The 26,629-nt window shown below is 55.4% G+C and overlaps 10 protein-coding genes across 10 annotated transcripts; 6 read left to right on the forward strand and 4 right to left on the reverse strand.

The window, feature by feature from the left end:
• Nucleotides 1-680: 680 nt before the first annotated feature.
• Nucleotides 681-3,315, forward strand: MAM_07301 (Zn(2)-C6 fungal-type DNA-binding domain protein; the record flags this gene model as incomplete). The annotated part of the gene is made up of 3 exons (XM_040826099.1): nucleotides 681-874; nucleotides 958-1,699; nucleotides 1,789-3,315. The coding sequence occupies 3 exons, from the start codon at nucleotides 681-683 to the stop codon at nucleotides 3,313-3,315; spliced, it is 2,463 nt and encodes an 820-aa protein (XP_040675948.1).
• A 1,301-nt stretch (nucleotides 3,316-4,616) lies between these two features.
• Nucleotides 4,617-5,697, forward strand: MAM_07302 (nucleoside-diphosphate-sugar epimerase family protein; the record flags this gene model as incomplete). The annotated part of the gene is made up of 3 exons (XM_040826100.1): nucleotides 4,617-5,064; nucleotides 5,174-5,367; nucleotides 5,446-5,697. 3 exons carry the CDS (start codon nucleotides 4,617-4,619, stop codon nucleotides 5,695-5,697), a joined length of 894 nt encoding a protein of 297 aa, XP_040675949.1.
• Nucleotides 5,698-6,470: 773 nt separating this feature from the next.
• MAM_07303 (RmlC-like jelly roll fold protein) lies at nucleotides 6,471-7,159 on the reverse strand (the record flags this gene model as incomplete). Its single annotated transcript, XM_040826101.1, has 3 exons — nucleotides 6,471-6,800; nucleotides 6,871-7,004; nucleotides 7,072-7,159. The coding sequence occupies 3 exons, from the start codon at nucleotides 7,157-7,159 to the stop codon at nucleotides 6,471-6,473; spliced, it is 552 nt and encodes a 183-aa protein (XP_040675950.1).
• Nucleotides 7,160-7,933: 774 nt separating this feature from the next.
• On the forward strand, nucleotides 7,934-9,088 carry MAM_07304 (Alcohol dehydrogenase superfamily, zinc-type; the record flags this gene model as incomplete). The annotated part of the gene is made up of 2 exons (XM_040826102.1): nucleotides 7,934-8,313; nucleotides 8,413-9,088. The coding sequence occupies 2 exons, from the start codon at nucleotides 7,934-7,936 to the stop codon at nucleotides 9,086-9,088; spliced, it is 1,056 nt and encodes a 351-aa protein (XP_040675951.1).
• Nucleotides 9,089-9,554: 466 nt separating this feature from the next.
• On the reverse strand, nucleotides 9,555-11,233 carry MAM_07305 (Cytochrome P450; the record flags this gene model as incomplete). Its single annotated transcript, XM_040826103.1, has 2 exons — nucleotides 9,555-9,871; nucleotides 9,931-11,233. The coding sequence occupies 2 exons, from the start codon at nucleotides 11,231-11,233 to the stop codon at nucleotides 9,555-9,557; spliced, it is 1,620 nt and encodes a 539-aa protein (XP_040675952.1).
• Nucleotides 11,234-11,912: 679 nt separating this feature from the next.
• On the forward strand, nucleotides 11,913-12,876 carry MAM_07306 (uncharacterized protein; the record flags this gene model as incomplete). The annotated part of the gene is made up of 2 exons (XM_040826104.1): nucleotides 11,913-12,430; nucleotides 12,519-12,876. The coding sequence occupies 2 exons, from the start codon at nucleotides 11,913-11,915 to the stop codon at nucleotides 12,874-12,876; spliced, it is 876 nt and encodes a 291-aa protein (XP_040675953.1).
• Nucleotides 12,877-14,031: 1,155 nt separating this feature from the next.
• MAM_07307 (FAD dependent oxidoreductase family protein) lies at nucleotides 14,032-15,462 on the reverse strand (the record flags this gene model as incomplete). The annotated part of the gene is made up of 1 exon (XM_040826105.1): nucleotides 14,032-15,462. The coding sequence occupies one exon, from the start codon at nucleotides 15,460-15,462 to the stop codon at nucleotides 14,032-14,034; it is 1,431 nt and encodes a 476-aa protein (XP_040675954.1).
• A 735-nt stretch (nucleotides 15,463-16,197) lies between these two features.
• MAM_07308 (O-methyltransferase, family 2) lies at nucleotides 16,198-17,701 on the forward strand (the record flags this gene model as incomplete). The annotated part of the gene is made up of 3 exons (XM_040826106.1): nucleotides 16,198-16,700; nucleotides 16,915-17,000; nucleotides 17,058-17,701. The coding sequence occupies 3 exons, from the start codon at nucleotides 16,198-16,200 to the stop codon at nucleotides 17,699-17,701; spliced, it is 1,233 nt and encodes a 410-aa protein (XP_040675955.1).
• Nucleotides 17,702-17,890: 189 nt separating this feature from the next.
• On the reverse strand, nucleotides 17,891-18,422 carry MAM_07309 (Dimeric alpha-beta barrel; the record flags this gene model as incomplete). The annotated part of the gene is made up of 2 exons (XM_040826107.1): nucleotides 17,891-18,148; nucleotides 18,261-18,422. The coding sequence occupies 2 exons, from the start codon at nucleotides 18,420-18,422 to the stop codon at nucleotides 17,891-17,893; spliced, it is 420 nt and encodes a 139-aa protein (XP_040675956.1).
• Nucleotides 18,423-18,922: 500 nt separating this feature from the next.
• Nucleotides 18,923-25,917, forward strand: MAM_07310 (polyketide synthase; the record flags this gene model as incomplete). The annotated part of the gene is made up of 6 exons (XM_040826108.1): nucleotides 18,923-19,248; nucleotides 19,315-19,612; nucleotides 19,681-20,681; nucleotides 20,742-20,935; nucleotides 21,005-23,295; nucleotides 23,353-25,917. 6 exons carry the CDS (start codon nucleotides 18,923-18,925, stop codon nucleotides 25,915-25,917), a joined length of 6,675 nt encoding a protein of 2,224 aa, XP_040675957.1.
• Nucleotides 25,918-26,629: the final 712 nt, after the last annotated feature.

The raw sequence follows: 26,629 nt of genomic DNA on the forward strand, positions 1-26,629 counted from the left end.
CTTGTGCCGTATTACTGTGGGACCATTCCATCCAGCGCGTTGGCGAATCCGGACAAGAGTTCTGGAACAGTCCTGTCCGTCCCGTCATCGTGGCCATGCTGCTACCCGCCCCCAACCACGTTGGCTGGTCAGGGGGCGGGCGACACAGGAGGGCATCAGCCATGAGCCATGAGGAAGCCATTGGTTGTCAGCTTGGAGATGTCTCCGAACGTCTTTTGCGCCTCCCGCTCCATTAGCCTCGTGTTTAAAGCGATATTATACCGCCACTCTTCAGAATCCCTGGTCCACGTCTCTCCTGGTGTGTGTATGCTTATCGCCAGCGATGGGTGTCGAGGACACGTGCGGTTGGCAGCTTGGAGCAGGCACAGATATATTAACTACCGGCGTGTCTGGCCTGCTGTTTCCCAGTAGCCAATATACCAGCCGTCAACTAGTCGCATCTTGGCAAAGCGAGCCGGGGTTCCTGCGCATCACCATCTACACGTATGCCCCAAGCACATAGACGAACACGCACACGCACAAGCACACGCACACGCACATACCGCTTCAGCCGCGGGCAGGGCACCACTGCCAAGGGATACAACCTTGAAACGGGGGAGTCCAGGCGACGTCATGTCAAAGGAGGTAATTCAAGACATACATGCTCATGTGGCCACGAGGTGGTACAACGCCCTTTCACCATGGCTGACCCTTTCTTCCTCGTCTTCATTTGCGTGCAGAACTGGTCAACACCGCCTGACGGCGCATGCGTCAACTGCCGTGCCCGCAAGGTCCGGTGCGGCCGGGAGCGGCCTCGCTGTGGGAATTGCCGTCGCGATGGCGCCGAATGTGCATACTCGTCACCGCCGAAGCGCGTGAACCACATCAAAGTACTGTGAGAGCTATCGACCCGAGCGAGCGCCGCCGAGGCCGTGACTAGCTGTGGCCTTGACGCTGAAGCTGACTCCCTGAACCCAGATGCCAGAACTTTGAAGACATACAAACCCGTCTCATTGTGGTGCAAGAGGACCTGGCCGCCTTGACAAGCATGTTCAAGCAGACCAACGCCGCTCCTGGGCTAAAAACAGACCCGACAAAGGAGGATCCCCCGGACCGGGACCTCCTCTCAAGGGCGGCCGAGGGTGACTTCGGCGATGACAATGCGGGAGAGAGCGTGGGACATATTTTCCGGGACGCCGGGACCCAGATCGAGCAGTATCACGGGACGTGGACGCTGGTCTCTCAGTGCCACGACTTCGCGGCAGACGTCAAGGCGAGCATGCTGGCCAACGGCGACGAGACCGTGGACGAGGCGATGGAGAATCACATCAACAAACTCACACAGGACGCCGCCGTCGACGACTCGGGAGACTTTGGAAAGGCGGCGCCCGACGAGGCTGTCCGCTTGCCGTCGAAGCAATTCCTCAGCGCCGTCCTCGACACCTTCTTCAAGCTCGTCGACTACACCACGGACATTTCCGAACCCCAAATCACGTACGAGGCATTGGAGCGTGTGTACAGGGAGCCGCTGGGGCCTTCGTCCGAGGCCTGGGCCGTGTACTTCAATCTCGTGATCCTCGTCGTCTTGGGCGCCGAGAATCCAAACCTCATCGATGATCCGTTCATCCGCCCGGCTCTGCAGGCATCCCAAGTCGCAATCAAGAAGCCGAGCATATTTCTGGCTCCGAAGCTCATCAACGTCCAAACCCTGTCTCTGGTGGTGAGTGCTTCTGCTCGGACTCCCACGCCGCCTTTGAAGTAATCCCCACGCTTACATGGCTGTTTTATTTTGCCTTTTGCCGCACACAGAGCCTACTTGCGCACCACTGCCAAAACGAAGAACTCGGCAACGGACTCTTCATGCAAGCCTGCATCCTGGCAAAAGCCATGGGCCTGGATCAGTCCGTTTACGGGCTTCAGGCATCCGGCCTGTCCCAAATCGAAGCAACGGAGAGAAGAAAGGTGTACGAGTCACTCTTCATACGCGACCAGTGTGCGGCAATCACGCGAGGCACCATCAGCTGGCTTCCAAGCAACAGCAGTTCCGTGTCGTCAGTCAATCTGCGGCATGTCGAGTCCCGTCCAGGTTCGGGCTCACCGTCACGTTACAATCTCGCCCGGTTACAAGGCGACTTGCTATCGATCCTCACACCGGGCGCGCTCACAAGTCAAGACCAGCGCGTCGCGCTCTCTGAATTACAGAATCGTCTGACGGCTTGGTCACGAGACGTCAACGTGCCGTCTTCCACGCCCCCGTCGACGACAGAAGACGTGTCGATGCACTTGGCATTTCTCAGCACGCGCATTCGACTGAACCAGGCCCTGTATGGCCACGACACCAACGTCTCCCACCAGCTTTTGCACGACTCCCGTCTGTGCTGCTTACTGCTTGTAGTATCGTGCTGCAGACCCCTTGCCGACGACTACTGGCGGAGACTAGAGTGCCTCCTCGGAGGACAGACATCCATCACACTGCCCACGAAGAGACAAGCCCCCCTGTTCACAACACCGTCGTCATCAACATCGTCGTCGTCGCCGTCATCGACGCCGGCATCACCACTCCTGCCGGCCGCGGAACCTGCTCGTTTCCTTCCACACGCTCCGCCAGGTCCTGCTCTTTCCATCCACAAACTATGGGCTTCATTTCCTCCCGCCGCGGTGTTCATCTTGGCCAGGAATATCATGCAGATTCGGCTCGTTCCTGCTTCGTCTGGAAGCCTCAGGCTACCGACAGATGAGCAAAACGACACTCAGGACGGTGCCGAGGCTCGTGAGGATGTCCGCCTCCTCGATGCCTTGAGACAGGTAACTCAACCAGCGGATGGCGCCGCAAACTTTCGGCTATCCCGCTCCACCAATCAACTCGGAACGGTGATACAAGACGTCGTAGAGCTGCTGACGGCGGCAACCCAGCCTCGAGCCAACCTGATGGATAGCCTTACGCCCATGTCACTTTTGCTGCAAGAGCCGTCGCCGCTCTTTGACATGGACGGGCTTGAGGCATATTGTCTACAGATCCCAGAGACGTCGGGGCTGACTTGGCCTGCGTCGGGGGCGGCGGACATGGCGTCGACGTCAGAGTCTGGATATTCCTCTGCTGCATCCAAGAGCATCTGGGATAAGCAGGTCGAGGTGCCTCAGTTCCCGGATCAGATGGCGATCGAAGGCGTGTCGTGGCCGATCAAGTTTGGCGATGACGGGGCTGAAGGCGCCCAGAGCACCGGTTCTGGCGGAACCAGAGACCGACTATCCAGCAGGGGCAAGAAGCGGCAGAGGCGTTCAGCGAGCCGTAGTAGCTCAAGAGGATATAGTCCTGATAGTAGACGTAGCAGCTGAGCCGTCTGACCAAAAACTAGAAAAAACAAGTGCTTCTACAGAAGCGGGTATCAAGTGTTGAGGCGATGTGAGCTGCCCAAATGCCCCCTTCCTGACTGGTTGTTGTCGCAATGTTTCCTGGTTTGCGTATCCGTCGAACCCGCCTTGTACAGCAAATTTTTACTTTTCGCGCTCCTTTGTGCATTTCGCCATTCCCGATTTCGCATCGTGGCGTCCTGTCAGACCTGAGCACGGAGTTGCAGGCAGGCTGGAGCGATGGCCGAAGCAACGATCAAAAGGCTCGAGAAAAAGGTTGAAGCGCTGACTGTGAGTCCGGAGACACAGGCTCAAGCGGCATGTCTGATAGCTGAGGGCGAGGGTCGGACACGATGCAAGCCACGTATTTTGCTGCAACAAGGAGCCTGCGCCCATCTCCCTCTCGCTCCCTCTGGACGTGACGTGCGCATGGGCAGGCGTCGGCAGCCGTGAGCCACAGCTGGGATCATGGCCTTACTATTGTCCACTGGTGATTGAACTTGCAATCGAGAAGTATAATGCCAAAAGGCTCACTATATGATCCTTCACCGAGAGCTTCCGACGTGATTGTAGCCTTACCAGGCTGCCTTGTGTTGGATGTCTCGTGCATGCACTCCGTGTCCTTGTCCTGCTTGCGTGTGAGAGTCGGACTGATATCCAGTCGCACAAAAGATGGCGTAGCAGAGGCCACCTTTCATGTGTCTTGATTGCCCCCCATTCCGTGCGACCTTTTCGTGCCTACATATATCCACTGGGGCTCATTTTTCGTCCAACCAAACTGCGTCCAGATCGGATTTAAGCCAGGGGGCAGAGAAGGTGGCTGGGCTGGCTGACATGGTTCAGACGTTACCCAGGGTTGGCTAGCTGGACTGACATGGCTTTTTATTGACGGGCGCCTCCAGCTTGATGAGCTCAGATCGCCCTAGATCCTGTGCCGCTCTCGGAGATAAGCTCATAACCACTGAGCTGCCGGGTACTTGGGACCGGGGTATGGTCTGGACTCTGGACTCTACATCTATTGTCTGGATCTGGCCCGTGGTTGAAGCAGCCTCTGGGCACAAAACTTCCGCTTACTTAAGAATGACATGGCCGAGCAAAGTGCATAAGAGCAGGCAACATTCCCCCGCTCCTCCTACGCTCGCGGTACATCGTGACGGCAGATCCAAGACTCAAGAGTCAAGACCATCCTTTCTGGCGCTCCGAGGTGTTGTGCGAGACTGGCATCGCCGTTCATTGAATCACACTTGCAAACGACCAAGAACAGTGCCCGGACAGACGAGAGAAAGATGGCCATCCTACTCACCGGCGGCGCTTATGCCAAGACCTCCCAACGCATTGCCACTTTATGCCGGCAAGCCAAGATTCCGTTTCTCTTCGCCTCTCGTCGCGGCGACTCTGTCCCTGCTGCAGACGCCAAGGATCCTACTGGGGCCACTGATGCGCCGGCCGTGCGGTTTGACTGGACTGATGCCGACTCGTACGCCAACCCGTTTGCACACGCCTTCCCCAATGGCGATGCCATCCGAGCCGTATACATGATCATGCCGCGTGTGCCGGAGCCCGACAAGTACATCAATGCATTCATCGACTACGCCGCCGCCCGTGGGGCCAAGAGATTTGTGCTCATGGCCGGCACGTCGGCCAGTCTGGGCGGACCCGGCCCCGGCAAAGTATGGCAGCACATGGTTGAGAAGGGCGTCGAATGGGCCGTCTGTCGCCCGACGTGGTTCATGGGTAAGTATCGCCACTCGGCCGCACCGTGATGTATCCTGAGCTGTTCTTCTTTTCTTCACATGCGCCTTGGGCCCGAGGCTGACCAAATCATCCTCGCCCCTCGGTGCAGATAACCTCTCTGACGGCTTTCACCTCAAGACCATTCGTGAGGAAAACACCATCTACAGCTGCGTCGGCGAAGCCAAGGTGCCCTTTGTGAATTCCTTGGACGTTGGCGGCGTTGCCTACGCGGCCCTGACACAGCCAGAGCCGCCAAACAAGGATTTCCGCATTGTTGGTCCCGCGCTGCTGACCCATGACGATGTAAGTGCCGTTTTGCCCGCTCACCATCCTCACGCGTCGGGCCATGGACGCATATCTGACACGTGTTCATCTGCACAGGTTGCTGCCAGACTTGGCAACGTCCTCGGTCGCCCGATTCGGCACGTCAACATGTCACCGGAGGAGAGGCTCGAGCACATGACAAACACGCTCAAGCTCCCTGCCCAATACGCCGGCTTCATGGTCAGCCTGGAGAAGCTCGCTGCTGGAGGCGCCGAAGACTACATGGACGACACGGTGGAGAAGCTCACAGGCCGCAAGCCCGTGGATCTTGATTCCTTTATCAAGGAAAGGAAGGAACTCTGGCAATAGATACAAAAGACTGGCGGTGGAGAATATTCTCTTCATCATCCTTTCTACCAAGCGGATCGATGCTGCGACGCAGTTCTCATGACAGCGAAAGAGAGAACTTGGGTTGGAGTCATTAATTCGGCAATCTTACGACAGTTACGGGTCAAGATGGACACCAATTGCTACAGAAGTAATGCGACTAGTGCTGTTAACCATAGTTTCTTCAGTCCCTTGCTTCTCGTTTTCACGTTTGAAAATGTTAGAACATGTATATATAGATAAATCGTGCTAGAAAGTCATGTAGGTGCCAAATACAACACCTAACAAGCCGTCCATGCGAGCATCATGCGAGCACACGAAAAATGGCGCCTGAAACTGTTTTACCTACGCCTTGCCCGGAATGGGGGGAATGAATTCCTGCCAATAATTACAATGGAGAGACCCGCTTCAGCTTCGAACTTTTCACATTTTCAGCCGGCGGGGGACGTCGCAACTCAACAAGGCCAGAAGACCGAAGAATCTCGCACAAGGTGACGGCCTTTTTTTCCTCTACATCTGATTTCAGACAACATGTCCGTACGGCGGCGAGAATATAGTGGAAGCTCAGCTACGATATAGTCAAACGTCGTCGTTTTGCGATTTGCAATCTATTTCCGAGTTTACAGGCCGCTGATGAACATGAGACCTGCTATGCGGGAGGCAGGCAGGTATATTCTGTGCTTTGAAATTTGACGCGGCTTCCCCCAAGGCTAAACAAGATGCAATAGTCCCTCGTTGTCTCCTGACGATCTAATTTACTTCGTTGTTGGCCTTTGCGTTTTTTCACCCGCCATGCCCGTCTCTTCCAATCGCTCGACATCTCCAGGTGCCAGCGGAATAGTGGCAAATCTCTTCAAGGCCTCGGCATTGACCTCGGGTGTCAGGACCTTTCCCTCCCCAATCAGGTTCTCGAGATGCTCGAAATATCGCACGAAGAAGCCAGGGGTTGCGGTGTTTATGAAGACGGCCTCGTCGTCAAACGGGTTGCTGAACTTGTGTGGCAGCCGGACGGGGACCGTGACCATCTCGCCGGCCGCGACATCCACGCTCGGCCTGCCGGGGACGTGGAAGCGGACTTTGCCTTTCTAGCATGGAGTTAGCAAGGGGCTCGAATTGGAACCCTCGAGATTGTCTCTGTCCGTAGGCGCGACTGACCGTCACATAGAATCCTTCATCGTGCATTTCATGAAAATGGAAAACCGGGCCGTCACTGCGCGGCGGGATCAGGCTTTCGATAACGCCCAGACGATACTGCGTGTTTGAGCCGTCTTCAATGGGCCGCCAAAAATCTAGCAAAAAGGAGCTTTCGCCTTAGCAATGCCACCGTAACGGGTCTTTTTGCAGGGGCAGGCGTACACTGGCCGAGTCTTCGCCATGGGACGTTTTCTGGCTTGAAGTGGTTGACTTTCAGCGTCGATGCGTATTCTTCATGCTTGGCGTCCATGTCGAGTCTGCCGCCGCTGTTCGAAGCAAGGGGTGGATAAGACTATTGAGCAGGGAATCGAAACAGAGCAAAGTGTTGACACCCGCAAAGGTCTACAATACCATCAGCCAGCGGATGCTGTGTTTGCACAGAATGCCCGAGTTTGACGATATTGACAGTGTGACATGTACGGTTGTACCCTTGAAAATGTCGCCAATTTGACACATTTATATCCAGTCGGGACGCGTCAAAGCTGTGTCTCGAGTCACGCCCCGAACGAGTCGCTCGATTTGATCCTTGGGAAAAAGTACCCACGATGACCAGCAGCTTGAGGCTTTGATCTGACAGCTGCCGGTGAGCTGACTACCTCCGCAGTGCGTGGCCCACCGTCCACCACTCACGAGCCGGGCGCCGAGAATCCCGTGGAATTCTGGCCTGACGCTTACCGAGGCGGTCCGAGTAAGTTGGAGGTCCGCACGCAGCCGCGGGTCGGCCGACCGCCGATCACGGGGGCCGGCGCCCGGACGCCGAGACCGACCGCTCAGGTGGGGCCTTCCAAGTTGGGCCAAGTCTGACGGAATTTTTAGCAATCGGACCAGCACGTCGGAGAGATTTATGCATCTGAGCTAAACGTCGGCCAAGTTCCCCCCCAAGCCAAGCTATTCCCTAGTTGTGAAGGCTCAGTGAGTAACGGATACGTATCGCCATCCCCCGTCTATTCCCGTTTCGGTTTACTCCTTCACCACAATTCTCGTCGGATACCCTGCCGCGGCACTTGCGCCTGTCACTCCAAGGATGGAAGCCAAGACAATAAAGCAATATGTCGCCGTCAAGAAGGGCGGCCCCTTCCAGGTAGTGACTGGGCCTTACCCGTCTCCAGGACCTGGCGAGGTGTGCATTCGCAACCTTGCCGTCGGCCTGAACCCGCTGGATTGGAAGAACCTGTACTACGGGGAGATGGTCAAGTCTTGGCCCGAGGTGTTTGGCATCGACACCGCCGGCATTGTGGAGTCGGTAGGCAGCGGCGTGACTGCGTTTTCGCCTGGCGATGCTGTCATGAGCCTGGCAGGACACGGCGGCCGAGCGGGAGCATTCCAAGAGGTCACTACGGTGCCGGCACATTTCGTCTGCAAAAAGCCCGCAGCGTGGACGTTTGAAGAGGCTTCGTCGGTTCCGTGAGTATTTCAACCTATCCGCAAATGCGCCCAGGGCATCTGGTGTACTGCTGAAAAAGAAAAAAAAAAGGCCGCAAGTGCTAACAACTCCTACACCAGAATTTGCTACCTCACGGCGGCTACAGCGGTCACCAAAGCCCTGGGCGCGCCTCTTCCCTATCTGCGGGAGGACTCCTCACCGGTGGGAGATGGCCCCGATGCCCATGGTGCCACTGCCGCTCCCATCCGTAGCGTTCTGGTTGTCGGCGGCAGCTCCGGTGTTGGGGCGTCGGCGGTTCAGCTGCTACGACTGGCTTTGCCGTTGGCCACGATCATATCGACCAATTCTCCCAGGCACGACGAGGACATTACGGGTCTAGGAGCAACGCTGTGCGTTGACCGCCATGACCCCAAGCTCGTTGCAACAGTCAAGAGCGTTTCCCCGGGCGGCGGCGGAGTTGATGCCATCATTGACGCCGTGGGAGGTGCGGCAGAGAATGCCGAGCTTTTTGGCGCTCTACGTGTGGATGGTCCGAGGATCTACAGCCAGGTACTTACGGGCGACAAAATTGCGGTCCCTGACGGCGTGTCGTCTGTGGTTGTTTTTGGGCGCATGATGTTCCAGCTCCCGGGGGGCATGCGAGCCATGAGCAAACTCGTGGAGCTGGTCGAGGAGGGAAAGTTCAATCTCCCACTCCAGGTTAGCGTGGCTGGGAAAGCTTTCGAGGCGATTGGTACGGGTCTGGAGAGCCTCAAGGCAGGCGTGAGCAGGACAAAGTTGGTTGTGTCTCTGTAGATGATACTTCTCTCACACGGATGCTGGTGACGCGAGGGCTTGGTCACGAGTCCTAGGGCTGACGGCTGCTACATAAACAGAAGCCTCTGGCCGCAGAGACCTTTGAAAAACCAATCAACTTGAATAAACAAGCGTGCGTGTCATGTGCGAATGGAGCTAAACTGCTCCAAGCCCTCTTGCGCTGCTGCAGACGAGGCCTTGTCACAACTTCCACGTCCAGTTAGTCCGGCACACAAATTGCGCTGTATAAATGCCGTCAGATAATTTCACTAATTTGACTCCGCTAGCTCTTTCTGTTTCCATCTCCATTCAAATTTGACTCTCCAAGATTTGTCGCAGATAAGCACCGCGGGCGTCGTCACAGCCACGATCGTCTGCCTCTTGCAGCCGCTGCATAGGTATTGGGTCTGGGGGAGAAACTATGCCAGGGCGAACAGCTTCGGTCAAGGTACACCGACTTGAACGATTACTTGTCTTCGGCGGCTTGGTCATTGTGCCTTGCCATGTTTTCCATTTTGGCCTGCAGATGCTCCAAGTGGACGAGATGATCCTTTTCGGTCAAATCCCATTCACGCTGCATGACCTCGCGGACATTCCCGCTACGCTGAATGATGGCAGCCTTGAAAGGAAGGGGCTGCGAATTAAAAGCGTTGGTAAACGCCATGGCATCGACGGGGCATTGGACCTTGACCCCGTCTCGCACTTCGTATGCATGTTCGAAGTCGTACGCCCACAACATTCGCGCCGTGTTGATCAGCAGCGAGTTTTTGCCGACATGCTGTCCTAGAAGCACGTATGATCAGAAAGGGCGCTGTGCGCCTGAACAACAGATGGACACGTACCTGGACACACTCTACGCCCAAAGCCAAAGGGGAATAGGGGTAGGGCAGGGTTCTCAATCCAACGCTCGGGGATAAAACGCTCAGCCTGCTTGAACAGCCGCTCATCCATGGCCATGGCCCAGAGATTTGGGATAATCATGGATCCTTTGGGAATGTGGTAACCCTTGTACTCGTCATCCTCCGTGACGGCGTGAGGGATCCCACCGGGTATGACTGGACGCCAGCGAAGCGTTTCCTTGACGATGGCGTGGATGTATGGGAGGCGATCCAAGTCATCAAAAGTTGGCATCCGGTCCGGGCCAACCACCTGGTCGAGCTCCCTCTGCGCCTTGCGTGCGACACCGGGATACAGAATCATGGCCATCACAAAGACTGAAAGCGCAATCGCCGTGGTGTCGCTGCCGGCTTCGTAGAGAACCCCCAAGATGTAACCGAGCTCCGTACGCGACATGTTCTTGCTCTCCTTCATCGTGAGCATGTTTTTCGACCAGTTCCATCCCGGTTTCTGCTGCGCGGATGCCGCGAGGCCCCCAAGAAACGACGACTCGAAGTCGTGCATTCTGTCAGCAATGCGCTTCCACGGTGCCAGCACTCTGGGAAGCACGTTGATCCAAGGCAGGATGTCGACGGCCCAGGTTTGCAGCAACACCTGGCTCAGCTCCTCCATGACTTGGTACGCGACTTTGACTTCCGGCTCATCCCCCTTTGGGAGCCTGATCCCATAAGCAAGGCTGTAAATGAGGCTCGCCGAGTAGCGGAAGAAATGAAAGGCAAAGCGCTCCCCGGCATCGGCCTCGGACAGGTCCAGCAGCAACTGGCGGCTCTCCAAATCGTGAAGAGGACGGTAGGCATCCGACACGCGCACGTTGAGCACGGATGCGTGCAGCTTGTGGTATGTCCGCCACTGGCAGCCGTAGGGCAGAAACAGAATGCGGAAATTCCTCGAGATGCACTCCTGTATCATGGGGACGCGCGGGCGGGAACTGTAGATGGAGTTGCGCTTGTCCAGGAGATCGCGAGCCACCTCTACCGACCCAATCATGACTGCCTTTTGGGGTCCAAACTGCATCGTGACAAGCGGTCCATATCGCTTGAACATGTCGGCGTATCCCCGCCATGGATAGGAACGCGGAATCTGGTGGATATTGCCCATCAGCGGCAGCGGTCGCGGGCCGGGAGGCATCCGACGCCAGCAAAGATATTGCTGGACGACGGACACAACAAAGATGGAGAGAAGGCCGAGGGCGATGGCCGTCACGGCGTTGAGGCGAGAGCCAAATACAGGCATCGCCGAGGCGTCCATGATTCGTGCGGACATTACTGGATTGCGTTAGGTCTTGCGGTCCAAGCCTAGGGCTAAAGCCTTCAAGTACGTGCCAAGGATGGGATTCCCTGTATATGTATTGTGTGCGATGCCGAGTCGCCGCTTAGTAACGCAGACAATGCATTTGTTCAGCCGGCATGCGCTGTCACGAGCCGGCAGGACACCCACGGCAGTCGCCAATGGAAAATAAGGGCTCACCGGAGTGACTTTGCGTCAAAATTTCAAGCGGCATAACTCAGCCCCTGTCGTACAATTCGGGATAATCGTGGTCGTGGGAAAGGGAGCACCATCACGGTCCTCGGCTTCCGGACAAGGCGACCCACGTCGGGGGCGACGATGCAGGAACCGGAGGGCGTCTGCTTCAAGGCACGCCGGCCGAGCACGATGATTACTGGGGCCCGGCACGATTACTGCTAGTGACCAAGCCGCTTGGTCGCAGTCTTCGAGTGGACCCAAGGCGACGACTGCAATTGTTTTGCGCCTCTGTCGTGTCCTCGTCGCCGCGCGTTCCCGACGAGGCGTATATAATAACACATGAGCGCCTGGTTCCAAACAGTTCCCAACGCCGCCCCTGTCAAGCACTGAAGGGCTTTTCTAGAAGATAGAAGAATCCATTCCCTCCATCTGATCCCATCTCCCGGCCTCGATATCCCCTGCCATGGCTCTGTTTCCCCGCTTCCAGCTGTTCGAAATTGAGGACATGCCATGGTGCCCGTCATGGCTCCGAGAATATTCCCACCGGTCTCTTCACCAGATGTGGAACACTGTCGGACCAGGTAAAAAAAGCTCCACCGCCGCCCAGGCTTGCGACATCATCCTGTCCAAGTTGCCCGTCAAGCCCAGCGCCTACACCTTCGTCGACGCTTGCGCGGGGGCCGGCGGCCCAACGCCCATGCTAGAGAAGAACCTCAACGCGCTGGTACCTACGTCCGGCGGAAGGCCCGTCAAGTTCTTGTTGGCAGACTTGTATCCTGATTGGGCGGCGTGGAAGAAAATCGCTTCGGCCTCCGAAAACATTTCATACACGGACAGGCCCATCGACGCCACAACCGCCACCCGCTACGTCGACGACGAGACGCTTGAGTGCCGCCTCTTCAATCTCTGTTTTCACCACTTCGACGACGGCCAGGCTGCCAAGATCCTGAGGTCGTCCATCAAGGGCTCTGATGCGTTTGTGTAAGCCCGTCCCAGACGTCAATGGCTGTCCGCTACCCGACTGTAAAGCCAAGCCAAGACTCGCTTGTATCTGACAATGTCTTCGCAGGATACTCGAGATGACTCAGCGCAGCCTGCCTGCCTTGCTCAACACGTCCATTGTTATCCTGTCTCCCATCATCACGACCCTGTTGTGGTTTTGGTGGTCTCCCATGCACGTTATATTCACCTACATTATTCCCATAGTGCCCCTGTTCTTCGCCTGGGACGGCTATGTCTCTTGCATCCGCACAAGATCCGGCAAAGAAATCAGAGCCATGGTCGCAGAGCAAGAGCAGCAAGGTCTAGACGTCAGCGACTGGACTTTTCATTTCGGCCAGACCAAAGTTCTGCCGCCGTTTGGAAACTTGTACTGGTTCATGGGGGTCAAGAAACGTAGCGAAGCGCACTCACAATCTCAATCCTGAAACTCTTCAAGTTCTCGACGGAAGGGGATTTTGCAAAAGTTGTCCCTAATGGGGGGGGCATACAGGGGAGGCGGAGGAGGGAACGAGCATGGACGGTTGCACAAAATAAAAACAATGCAATAGACTTGGGACAATTCGATGCAATATACGCTTCACTCAAATCGTCGTCATCTTGAAAGATCCATGGTCCGGGATGTGTTGTCCTACGTGCAAAGGGGTCGACAGAAAAGAGAGCTTAGAGCAGAAACAACTCTGTACCAAGATATCTTGTACCGTATTCAAAAAGGTCCTTGGGTGGCTTGCCTTGAAGTCCCGACTGACGAGCTCTATATATACACGATGACCAGTGCTTGTGTAACCTCGCTTAGAGGACGAGGCATCGAGACCCTGACGCCTTGTGGTTCCAGCCCATCTCGCCTCCAGCCTTGTTGTTGCCTCGAGTCAGTGAGGCATCATGCAACAAGGATTGACCGACTCAACATCCCAGCCAAGCGAGTCAACATGGGTTACACAACATGGTCACGACTTATGATGGCTCGGAGGTGGGACGCCGAAATAGAACGCAGCCCGAGGAAGGATGAATGCCTTGGGATATTACGGTATACAGCCAATATATATAGATATTGCGGCTTTAGGGCCCAGGTTTCTTGGAATAAACTTGCCCCCAAACCTGAATGCTAGCCTGAACAGAATAAACCCATCGCAAGCCTAGTCATCACTGCCCTTGACACATGTCGCGATGCCTGCAGGCTTTGTGCATACGCAGCTACGAGGTATGGTTGGCTGCGAGCGGGAAAGGACCTCCTTTTCCTATAGTATCCCATTAGTAGCAAAGGCTTAGGCGTACTCGCTGTCACAAGTGCGGATCAAGCGTCGAACTAAATGTTGGGACTTTATTTAATATAAGAATCTTTTCAGAGAAGAAACACTTGGTCCAGGGTCACGATCTCTGGGGTTCAGGCGAACGAATTTGCAAAGATGTGCAATTCCTCATCTATTCCCGTCCACAAGTCTAAAAGTACAGCAAGTATCTGTCTATCCCATTCTTTCTACGCTTATGATATGACACATAATACACTCTGTACATTGCCTTTACATTCGTGCAAAAACCTCTACTACTCTTCTCAAGACATCTGACCTCCGTCCAGCGGCGCATCAATACATCCTCGTCATGTTCGATTCCGGAAACAGGCGAGGGAGAAGACGTTCAGTAAAACTCCACACGTGCGCGGCCGTATGAGAGCTAAAGGCAGCGCCCGTGTACCACGTGTCTCTGTGGCCCTGCAGTCCATCGAGACGGTTGTAGAAGCCGCCCGATATGTCAGAGGGACTGACGTACAAACTGAAGGGATAATGGCTGGAGTATGCCAGCAAGGTCACTGGAGGCAGACCAGCCGTGCTGGGTAGGACGGCAAGGCGCACGCGTTCGACTGTGGCGACAATGTCGCTCTTTATGTCTTGCTCATTCATGTAACCGTATGAACCGTAGCGGACGAGGTATATGCCCTTTACGGCCGTGGGCGAGATCTGATACAATGCTGGCAGTTGGGGAAGATTGTAGTTTGAACTGTCCGAGTTGGCGTTGACAAACTCGTCCCTGTCGGCAAACCCTTCGGCCTTTACCAGGCCCACGTACCAGCCGTGTGCTTGGAAACGGGAAAAGATGTTGTGCTCGTGACGGTCGAGGCCAAGATGACGCATGTTTGCGAGGGTTGGCGGCATGGTGACCAGCAGCTTGGAGGCTCTGATTATCTTCTGACCCGAAGGAGTCCTGACGGTCAGAACGACGCCGCTGCCGTTCCGGACAGCACTGGTGACCCTGGAGGAGACCAGTGCGTCGGCGCCAAAGTCGGCCTGGGCTTTCAGGTAAATCTCCTGATTGAACCCATTTTTGGTGACATAGAACACAGGGGATGTGGGTAGCTGGCCATCAAGATAGTCCGGGTTGAGATACTTGAACACGTAGTAAGTTGTTTGACTCAAGAGGTCACCCAGGCCCTCGGTCTGAAAGAAAAGACTGTATATGTTGGACTGGATGCCGTACTTGGCGACAAAGTCACGAAACGGCAACGTCAGGTCCTCAGGGACCGGGGTTGGGAGCTTTGTGTCTAATGAGAGTCGCGGGTACTTGTGAACTTGTTGAGAGAATATGGTGAGGTTATTGTCTGGCCGGAAGTCAGGAAGCTCCGTCGACGCTGCAAAGTCAACGTGGCGCGTGTTGCCGAATCCCACCTCGCTCAGTTTCACCAGCTCAATGGGGATGTTGTAGAATCCAAAGAAGCGCTTGATGGCCTCGTCATCCCCGCCATAGCCCTGTGCTCCGTAGTTGATGTGAGTGTTGGTGCCTGGGACGGTGTATGACGCCGTATGACCTCCAAACTCGGGCCTGCTCTCTACTACGACGACGGAATGGTTCATCTGACGCAGACGCAGGGCAGCGTATAATCCTGATGCGCCACCGCCGATGATGGCAACGTCCCTATGGATCACACTGTGAGCGTGGGCGATGGTGGATGCTGCCAACGCCGACAGCAGCTTCACCAAGAACCCAAGTCCACGAGTGGGCCGAGCTGAAGGGGGAAACATGATGAAGCTTTGTGTCTACAAGCGAGCGATGATGGGGAACAAAAAGATGGAAACTTGGACCCAAGGAATTCTGTGTGTAATTCAATGTCTATTTTTTTTCTAGACTCTGCTCTCTCTTACGGCCGAGCGGACAGAATCTTCTTATAGAATTCCCACGAGACTATACTATAGCTGAATGCTTCACGGGATCAACGACGTCGGCACTCGATTGCATTGCATATTCCCACGTGTCGTTCGCATCAGGGTCGTACACAAATGCACGACGTGCGTGCGTTGGAAAACGCCCAGAAGGAGTCTTTTTCTGTGGAGCAACTGTTTCAGCTATTTTAAGGTGTCAGCAAAGCAGTAATTGTGCCGATCTCTGCTGTTCAGACGGTATTGGACCCGTGTCCGAGGCTTGCATGCATCAGCAAAGGCCGACTCCGTCGCCTCAATCGCCAGCGGTTTCGTCTCGGAGGCCGAGACCCGCAGCAATGTCATCTCGAGGACAGTCATTGTGGCTCGCCGGAGCTCGGGCTGCATCAGTATTTGAACTACTTGGGGGAACAAAGGGCTGAAAGTGGCGGGAGGATTTCGTTAGCTTCGGCAAGACACGAGGCAGACTGACCCAGAATCTCACTCGCCAGACATTTCCTATTCTATTACTCAGTCTTCCCTTCCCCTGGTGCCCGTCCTTTCCTCGTTCCAATCGAACCGCCCTGGGAAAAGTAACTTTGACCACTCACCGAAGAGAAAATGAGCCTTGCCAATAAGAGTGAGCTTCTTTGCGTCACCGAGCAAATCCACTTGCACGCCAAGAACCTCGTTGAATACCTGTCGAGGGAGTCCATCAGCCCCCCGAGTCTCGATGTTGGTGCGCGTACCAAGCTCTGGACTACGCACACGGGGCCCATTGAAGAGCTTCGATCGGCTATCAATGGTCTGACTCAACAATTGGACAAGCTACTGCAGGGTCCCCATGGCTTTCTGCATGAATACGTGTCGACAAATTGGGAATTTGGCGCCCTGTACACCCTGCTTGAATATGGAGTGTTGGAGACTATTCCTCTCCACGGGGTTGCCAACATTGGTGAACTCGCCGAGCAGGCAGCCTTGCCTGCGGACAAACTGCTACGCATCTGTCGACTTGCCGCCTGTTCCGGTATCCTCAAGGAGGTCGACGATGGCGTGTTCGCACATACAGCCGTTTCGGAAGAGTTGGTGACAGACGAGGGATTCAAGTCCTTTATCGCGTTCCAGTGAGTCCGCCACGGCTCCGTGAGCGACGAACGAGCTCAGTTGACCAATTATCCATTCTCGCTGTACAGGCTCTATGAAACGAGAGTTGCCAGCGCTCACTTGGCTGATTCTTTGAGGCGCCCGAGTCCGTTTTGGGCAGGGCAGTCGGCCTTTGAATATGCGTAAGGAAATTGAAAAGTTGTACAACTACGGCCGACTGATTTTCCTGCACAGATGGGGCAAGTCCATGTACGAGTGGCATGCTCAACATCCGGAAAAGGGCCAACGCTTCGCCAAGGCCATGGAGAGCGTCTCGAAGGGTAAGAATTTCCTGACTGCTTGGGCGACCGGGTCACTGTAGCTGACGGCCTTGAAAGCACTCGACCCAGGCAATGGCATGATAATGGACTGGTTCCGTGGCCGACCCAACCTTTGCGAGGACCAAGGATGTCTAGTTGTGGATGTCGCTGGAAAGACAGGTTCCTTTGCCGTGGATCTCGCCGATGCTTTTCCAAATCTCCATGTCCAAGTGCAGGATCCGTCTGCCACTGCTTTGAGCAAAGGCAAGGAAATCCTCCGGGAAGACCTCTCGGAGAGAGTGACATTCCACCAGCGGGAACTGTTCTTGACTCGTTCTATTACGGAGCACACCAAAAGCGGTCATGACGGCACTGCACCTCTTGTGTTCCTTGTGCGCAGCGCAATGTGGTGTCACGACGATGATAGCTGCGTCAAGCTGCTAAGGAGCTTTATTCCTGTGCTCGAGTCCCCTGGTCACCCGACGCTTCTCGTCTGCGACTTGGTCTCGCCAGCCTGGGGAACGTTTGAGCCTCATGTAGAGAGGGCATTCCGAAGACGGGATGTAACACTCATGACGATGCACAACGCGAAGCAACGAACATCAACTGAATGGATGGCATTGTTGAAAGAAGCATGTCCAAATTTCAAGGTGGAATACTCCGAGCAGTATAGTTCGCACAGCTGCCGTGGATTGTGGCAGATACAGCTTGCTGGCGAGTGAGGTCGCCATGGAATTGTACACAAACATGTAGGCCAAGAGCAGAGGTTGGAAATGGCTCAAGCATCCACAAGATAAGAGCAACAGCATCTATCTTGGGCTTCAAATCTAACGTGGTATTCAAGTGGCAGAATAGCCGTCGGAGATGCATGATCAATCCCAGACTATGTTTACTTTGCTCTACCGAATGGCTCATTGAGAAACCACCACACCGTCCGTCACATGGACCTCGTACCAACCAGTCGCAAACTTGGTCCTCTTGCCATCAGCAAAGTTGACGTGATCTGGGTTGACTACATTAAGCCAGTGCGGATCCTGGCGCACTCGTAGGTAGTCCTGAATATCCCTGAAGACAATCTGAACGACCATGTCGCAGTCGGCCTGCTTCTCAGTGGGGAGACCGGGGTGAATTTGTTGTAGCAGCGCCCTTGTCTCCGTAGTATTATGTTGCTACATCGCACGCAGTACGCCACGGTCAGTCGCCAGTCTCGATGGCTCAGCTCGGGTTGTAGGTGCGAAAAAAATCGCATCCACGGGCCGGACTACTAGATTCTGGGCTTACCATGGTGTATGAAACAATATCGTTCTTGGCAAGCAAAGCCTTGAGATGGCCGGCATGGTTTTTGCTGACGTAGTCGTGATATTCTTTCTCGTCCATGCCCTCCTTCTTGTACCCAAATATGGTGATGGCATAAAGCTGCCTTGATTGGAGGGTTCCAGCCATCGTGGCGGACAGACAAGGAGATGCTGAATCAAGCGAGGTGAAGAATATTTCTGTGTTTGGCTTACGGCGAGCAACACGTATGTGGTTGAACAGGCAGTGGGAGATGTTGGCTGGAGAACCACAATCTGGGAGGGCTTGGGGCAGAGGCCACTTATCCTTTGATGACGAACTGGACCGTCGGCCAGGACACCCCGAAGCAAGCCTTGGACGTTATTTCCCTCGGAGACAATCCTGTCAGCCAGGTTCACCGTGCCATGACCAACAGCGAGGGTTGTCGGGGGTCCGGCTCGGCGTCAGCCTCCTGGCCTCGGAAGACGGAGCCCGAGTGCTTACAGACACGACGCTTCACGTACCCGCGCACGAATATAAGCGAATTCGAGCGGCGCCGCCTCAGCACACAAAAGAGGCCCTCGACTTGGAGCCAAGTTTAGGGTCGAGAGAGACTGTGTGATTTACACCATTTGTAAATTGCACAAGGGGCTTCCATGCTCATTTCCACCATGGCCCTCGGCACGCATTCCGCACCTCGTAACGTTGCTCCTCGGCATTATGAGGTGCTTCTATTTGGCGACTTGTCTACGTCCGGCTTCGAGGAGGAACTGAGACGTCTGCTGCACATCAAGACCGATCCACTTCTGTCTTGCTTCCTTGAGCAAGTCGGCCTGTCCCTCCGGAGGCTCATAGGCAACCTACCACTTCGGCAACAAGACCTGTTCCCTCGCTTTACAACCCTCATTGACCTCGTCTCCTGGCTCGAAAGTACCCAAGGCGCGCCAGTGTTGCGATTCTTTACCTTGTGTGTTTATGAGATTGCGCAATTCATTGTGTAAGAGGCCTTGGACGACGGGCCGCAGGTACACGTTTGATCTAGAGGTGCTAACTTGCCTCGCAGAAAATATGGAAGCAATTCCGAGCCGTATCCCTCGCCCAGGGGGACTTGCATCATTGGGCCCTGCACGGGAGGCTTCGCAGCCGCCGCCATCAGCTGCTCCCAGACACTATCAGAGTTGATTCCAGTTGCCGTTGAAGCGTCTCTCGCTGCGTTTCGGACGGCGCTTTGCTCGTGGTTGGCAGGTCAAGATTTGGCGCCACGCCAAACCTCGGAAACAGCATCATGGTCCGCTGCTGTGAAACCAAGAGATGCCAACGAGTCGGTCGGGCAGCTGTTGGAGGAGATGGGCACGCCTGATGTACGGTTTTGTTTTGTTTCTCTCCCCTCGGAAACCCTGAACCCTGAATGACTGACCGTTTCACCTAGTCGAACCGTGGGCAATCCAGGCTCTACGTCAGTGCCACAACACCGGATCAATCAACCACAATAAGCGGTCCGCCGTCGTCACTGCATGGCTTCCTCTCCAAGGCGTCCGGCAGACTGCGGTCACGGTACCTTGATATCCAGTCGCCCTTCCATGCACCGAGCTTGTTCGACGAGGCGGACGTGGACATGATTGTGAGCCAGGTCGCAAACTCGGCAGCGCCGCGAGTTCCGGGGATACCATTCTTGTCATCATCTACGGGAGAGGTCGTCAAAGTCCCCTCATTTGAAGAGCTTCTTCGTCTTGTGGTGAGCGAGACTCTGCGGCAACCCGTCCGCTGGGAGTCGGTCGTGTCCTCATGTCGCTCCCTGCTGGCCGACACGCAGACACAGGAATGCTCCATCATGTCATTCTCAAGCCACGCCGCATCGATGCTCAGCAGTGCCTTGGCAGTTGATAATGGCATCCGAGTCAAGGTTGAGCACGTGGCACAGCCCCAAAACCGACCGGCCAGCCCTTCGGGCAGCTTTGCAAACTCCAAGATTGCCATCATCGGCTACTCGGGTCGATTCCCTGATGCTGCTTCCAACGAAGCTTTCTGGGAACTCCTGCGTGCTGGACGAGATGTCCACCGCGAGATTCCAGCCGATCGCTTTGACTGGGAAACACACTACGATGCCACGGGCAAGCGCAAAAACACCAGCCGCGTCAAGTTTGGCTGTTTCATCCAAGAGCCAGGAGTGTTTGATGCCCAGTTTTTCCACATGTCGCCGCGAGAAGCAGAGAATACCGATCCAGCACAGCGGCTGGCCATCACGACGACCCTAGAAGCTATCGAAATGGCCGGCCTCGTGCGAAACCGCACCCCGAGCACGCAACAGGACAGGGTCGGCGTCTTTTTTGGCACCACCAGCGACGACTGGCGTGAGGTGAACAGTGGCCAGGATGTCGATACGTATTTCATCCCCGGGGGCAACCGTGCCTTTGTACCCGGGCGTATTAGGTGAGAGCTCGTCAAGGCCGGGCCTTTTCGTGATAAAGTTAACCTCTCTCCTCGGTCTAGTTACTTCTTCCGATTCTCCGGCCCTAGCTTGAGCATCGACACAGCTTGCTCGTCGAGCTTTGCTGCCATCCAGACTGCTTGCAGCTACCTCTGGAGGGGTGAATGCGATACTGCTATTGCTGGCGGCACCAATGTCCTCACAAATCCCGACAACTTTGCCGGTCTAGACCGTGGCCACTTTCTTTCGACGACTGGTATGTCTGACGTCTGTCGAGGAGGCCGGGCTGATACCCCCGCGATGAGGCTTTGTCTAACGTTGCTAGGGAACTGCAACCCGTTTGATGACGAGGCCAGCGGCTACTGTCGCGCCGACGCCGTGGGATCAGTAATCCTGAAGCGACTGGAAGATGCCGAGGCAGATCATGACCCGATATTCGGCGTCATTGTTGGGACCAACACCAACCACTGCGGCCAGACCGACAGCATTACTCGCCCACACGAGGGGGACCAAGCAAGCGTCTTTCGACGAATCATGAGATACGCAAACGTTGACCCTCTTGACATTGGCTACATCGAGATGCATGGGACGGGCACCCAGGCAGGAGACTTTACAGAGATGAACTCTGTCCTGTCCGTATTTGTACCGGAAACGAAGCGGACGCGCTTGGAGCCCCCTAGGCCTCTCTATATAGGCTCTGCCAAGGCAAACATCGGACACGCCGAATCGGCATCCGGGGTCTCGTCGCTGATAAAGGTGCTCATGATGATGAAGAAGAATGAGATTCCACCACATTGCGGCATCAAGACGCGCATCAACCACAACTACCCGTTGGACCTCTCCGAGCGTGGCGTGCACATTGCGCTCAGCCCAACCCCCTGGCGAAGAGAAGACAGTGTTTCCGGTAAACGTTCCGTCTTCCTGAACAACTTCAGCGCCGCCGGCGGGAACACGGCCGTCTTGTTGGAGGACGCCCCCCGCGAGACCGAGGCACCGGGGGCTGAGCAAGACCCGAGACCTGTGCATTTGGTTGCAGTGACGGCAAAATCAAAGACCTCTCTGCTCGGCAACCTCACAGCGCTTTCTTCGTGGCTCCAAGAGCACCCCGAGATTCCAGTCTCTCGTCTCTCGTACACTACGACGGCGCGCCGCACGCATCACAACTACAGGATCACCGTGTCAGGCTCGGACATGGCGTCCATTCAGTCCAGCATTAAGACGAAGCTGTCAACAATGAGTCCGGCAGTCATCAAGCCGATTCCACCTGTTGTCAGGCTTCCAAAGCTGGTGTACGCATTCACTGGCCAAGGCACGCTGTACTCCGGGCTGGGCAAGTCGTTGTACTTGACACACGCCGCCTTTCGCTCAAGCATCCTGCGCATGAATCGCCTCGCACAAGATCAAGGGTTTCCCCCCTTCATCGGACTCGTCGACGGCAGCCAGTCTGTAGAGAACGCCAAGGACGTCAGCGCCATGGTCTCGCAGCTCGCCATCACCTGCGTGCAGATGGCTCTCTTTGAGCTCTGGTGCAGCTGGGGCCTGACTCCCGCCGCAGTAATCGGCCATAGCCTCGGAGAGTACGCCGCCATGTATGCCGCGGGAGTCGCGAGCGCGGCAGACACCATCTACCTTGTTGGCCACCGGGCAGCTCTGCTGGAGCAACATTGCGTCCCCGGCACCAACGCCATGCTTGCAGTCAAGGCTCCCTCCAACCTTGTCAAGCGGTTGATGAGCAGTACCGGATGCGAGTTGGCATGTATCAATCAGCCGACAGGTCACGTAGTAAGTGGTCTGGCCGAGAACATTTCTCGCGCCGAGGGCGAGGCTGCCGCGGCGGGACTTGAGACTGTCCGATTAGAGCTTCCATATGCCTTTCACTCGGCTCATGTCGAGCCCATTCTTGCCCCGTTCAAAGTCGCCGCATCTCGAGGGATCACGTACAGTGCTCCTACGATTCCCATAGTCTCCCCCCTGGAGTCCAGAGTGGTCCATGCCGGAGAGATTGGCGTGTTTGACGCGTCCTACCTCGTCCGTGCCTGTCGCGCCACCGTCGACTACCAGGGCGCTCTCGAGGCGGCCAGGGACGATGGTTTGGTCAACGAGCGCACCATTTGGCTGGAAATTGGAGCCCATCCCACGTGCAGTGGTATGATAAAAGGCACTCTTGGAGCCGAATCCACCACCTTGCCGTCGCTGCGGAAGAACGTCGATGCATACAAGTCATTGGTTTCGTCACTCGAGAGTCTGTACACGGCAGGATTCGACATCGCCTGGAACGAATACCATCGACACTTTCCGTACTCACACAAGGTCGTCGAGCTGCCAAGGTACTCTTGGGACTTGAAAAACTACTGGATCCAGTATAGGAATGACTTCTGCCTGGCCAAGGGCGAAGGTCTTGTGCCCGCAACGGGCGGAGATGGCGCTCCTCGGCCAACACTGGGCGCGCCCAACGTGCCGCAGTATGAATATTTGTCGCCCTCGGTTCAGAGGGTCATCGAGGCTCATCATGGCAAGGAAAAGTCGTCACTGCTTGTGGAGTCGGACGTATTCAACGAGAAGCTGTTGCCCGTCTTTCAAGGCCACGTGGTTAACGGGACTCAGCTCTGCCCTTCGGTAAGCCCTCCGTTAACGTCCTCGTTTCCTGTATTGTACTAAACGTGCTTGATTTAGTCCCTCTACGCAGATGTTGCCTTGACGGTGGCACAATACATGCTTCAAGGCCCAGGATTGTCGGCTTCGACGACCGGCCTCGACGTGGCAGACGTCAAGGTCGATGCGCCTCTCATTGCTCAACCCGCAGAAACCGAGCATTTGTTCCGCGCTTCTGCAGCGGCCGCGTGGAGCGAGAACCTGATCACCATGTCCATCTTCAGCGTCAATAGCCGAGGCGAGCGTACAACGTCGCACGCCAAGCTCGAAGTGCGGGTTGTTCCTGAGCAGCGTTGGATGGATAACTGGAAGCGCAATTCTCACTTGATCATGTCCCGCATAGAGGCCTTGAACCAGGGCATCCATGGTGGCAACAGCCACAAGATGAAGCGCGGAATGGTGTACAAGCTATTCGGGGCGGTGGTAGAGTATAGCAAGCAGTACCAGGGTATGGAGGAGGTCGTGCTAGACAGCGAAAGGCTCGAAGCAGTCTCGACTGTCAATTTCCAGATTGCCGACAACGGCTTTGTGGTAAACCCGCACTGGATCGATAGCCTCGGAGGCATCGCAGGCTTCATCATGAATGGCAATGATGCCGTCGAAAGCAAGAAACAAGTCTTCATCAACCACGGATGGGAGCGGCTGCGAATCGCAGACAAGTTGGACCGAGCCAAAACATATTACGCGTACAACCGAATGCAGCGAGCTGACAAGACCATGTACGAGGGCGACACGTATGTCCTTCATGACGGGCGGATCGTGGCCATTGTTGAAGGAGTAAAGGTAACATCACCCTCGATTATGTTGGTCCAAGCTTTTGGCGGCCAGCGGCGATGGAATTCGAATTTTGAGCTGAGAGATGCTAACAAGCCTGCTTTACAGTTCCAAGGAGTCCCGCGCCAAGTCCTTGATCATGTCCTGCCTCGCAAGACCTCAACCTTGACCGCGTCAACTGGCGCACCATCTCAAACGCATGGCGCCTCTGGGAGCCGCGCGAAAGCAGCCAGTGTCCTGGAGCAAAAGCTTCAGAAAGCATCAAAAGAGACAGCCTTTCAGTCAAGGGGCAAACCCAAGCCGTCATCCTCCCTTCTCGACAAAGTCTTGGCCATCATTTGCGAGGAAGTTGGGCTCTCCCCGGTCGAGCTCCAGCCGGAGAGCGAGTTTGCTAATCTCGGGGTTGACTCTCTCCTTTCACTCACAATTCTAGCGAGAGCCCGTGAAGAATTGAAGGCAGACCTCTCACCATCTCTATTTGTAGATTGCCCAACGGTCGGTAGTCTAGAGGCCTTGCTTGGAGCCCGAACACCCGATTCAGATGAGGATACGCCAACGCCCGATTCACGGTGTGACTCTCCCCTCAGCAGCTACACTGATATTACCACCCCAGTATCTGAACTGGACCCCGATGTCTCTGGTGACCTCGGTGATCCAAAGAAGGAAACACTGGGGATCTTCAGGAGTGCTATAGCCGAGGAAACAGGTGTGTCGCTTGGCGACTTGAGACCCTCGACATCTCTCGCAGACATTGGAATTGATTCAATACTTTCTCTCACAATCATGGCCAAGATCACCGAGACCTTTGGTGACTCGGTACCTCGAGACCTCTTCGCAAACTACACCACGCTCCAAGAGGTCGAAGGGGCCGTTCTTGGCTCACTTGGGTTAAACGAAAGGAAGGACAAACGAGAGAAAGCCCAGTCGTACAATCAAGCATCTTCTCGGGACGATCAGTGCTTGGAAAGTTACCGCCCGGATCTTTCGTCACCACCGCACGCGACTTCCATCCTCTTGTCGGGGTCCGCAGAGACGGCAACATCTCTCTTGTTCCTACTACCAGACGGCTCGGGCTCAGCCTCCTCCTACGCCGCCCTGGCGCGGAGCATGGGCAGGGGGGTTGCTGTTTACGGCCTCAATTGTCCTTGGCGTAAAACCGCCGAAGAAATGACGCGCCTGAATATCGACATGGCAGCGCTCGCCGAAAAGTATGTCATTGAGATCCAGCGACTGCTCGGCCAAAGGAACAAGCCCAACGCCGGCGGCCGTGTTCCTTTCGCCATTGGCGGCTGGTCCGCCGGCGGCATCATCGCGGTTGAAGCCGCGCGCGTCCTCCGAAAGTCCGGACAGACTGTGGACAAGCTTATTCTACTGGAATCACCAAATCCAATTGGCCTGCAGAATCCGCCAGAGAGGATGTATGACTTCTTTGACTCTGTTGGAATCTTTGGGGGCGGGCGTAACAAGATGCCTGAGTGGCTGCGCTCGCACTTTCGTGAGTTTATCCGCATTCTCGATGACTATGAACCCACGGCGTTGCCGGATGCCCCCCCAACACTCCTGGTGTATGCACGCGATGGCGTTTGCAAAGACCCCAACGGACCGCGTCCTGAAATGCGCCCGGACGATCCTCGCGAGATGTTGTGGCTGCTGAATAACAGGACGGATTTCTCTGCCAGCGGCTGGAAGACGATACTTGGGAAGACGCAGCTTACTATTCGCGTCGTTGATGATGTCAACCACTTCAGCCTCATGGACCCGGGTCCTGCTATGAAGATGCTAGGCGGTACCATTGAGGGGTACTTGTGTTGAGGAGAAATTCGAGGGCCAAGATACGGAAAGTCTGGCAGCACTTTGGTTGATGTATTTGCCGATGTGCTTTACGTCTCTTGAACCAAGTTTCATATAGAATGTAGCTTTGAACAAGGCCCGTCGTTAAGAATGTATGTAGAGATGGAAATAGGGCCTTGTGGGGGTTAGTCATTTTAGACATTCGCAGTCACCACAAGACAACATTCTTTTCCGAAGTCCATCGATGGCTTTCTTTAACCTGCATTTGACTTGGCCAACTCTCACACACACCACGTTTAACTAACCCGCTTATACATGACCCTAACTTGAGCTCTAACCTACCAACCATGCCAAACGCATCCCCAGTTGGGATCACGGGCAATGTTCTTGGTGGCAGACGTTTGGATGCCAGCCACTGTCGACTTGGCATCGGAACCCTTCCCATTAGGAGCATTTGCAAGGGCGCTTGTTGCAGCGGCCAAGTCTGTCGCGGCCGTGTTTACCACATTCCATCTGGCGGATTTCTCGTGCAATGCCCATGAAATGTGGATGGCCCTCCCTTGTGAACAGACGCAACGTTTGCCACCCTTGTGTCGAGGACTTGGAGCGACGTCCGACTCAATTCAATGTACAACACGCTTTGGTATTCAAGGTTTGGTTCTCTACATGTGTGGATGACACGAGACCCAGCTTGTGGCCTTGCCCTGATCATTGCCCTTGTGTCACCATCATC

This window comes from Metarhizium album (genome assembly GCF_000804445.1).
Source record: "Metarhizium album ARSEF 1941 chromosome Unknown scaffold_29, whole genome shotgun sequence".
Classification (NCBI taxonomy): Eukaryota; Fungi; Ascomycota; class Sordariomycetes; order Hypocreales; family Clavicipitaceae; genus Metarhizium; species Metarhizium album.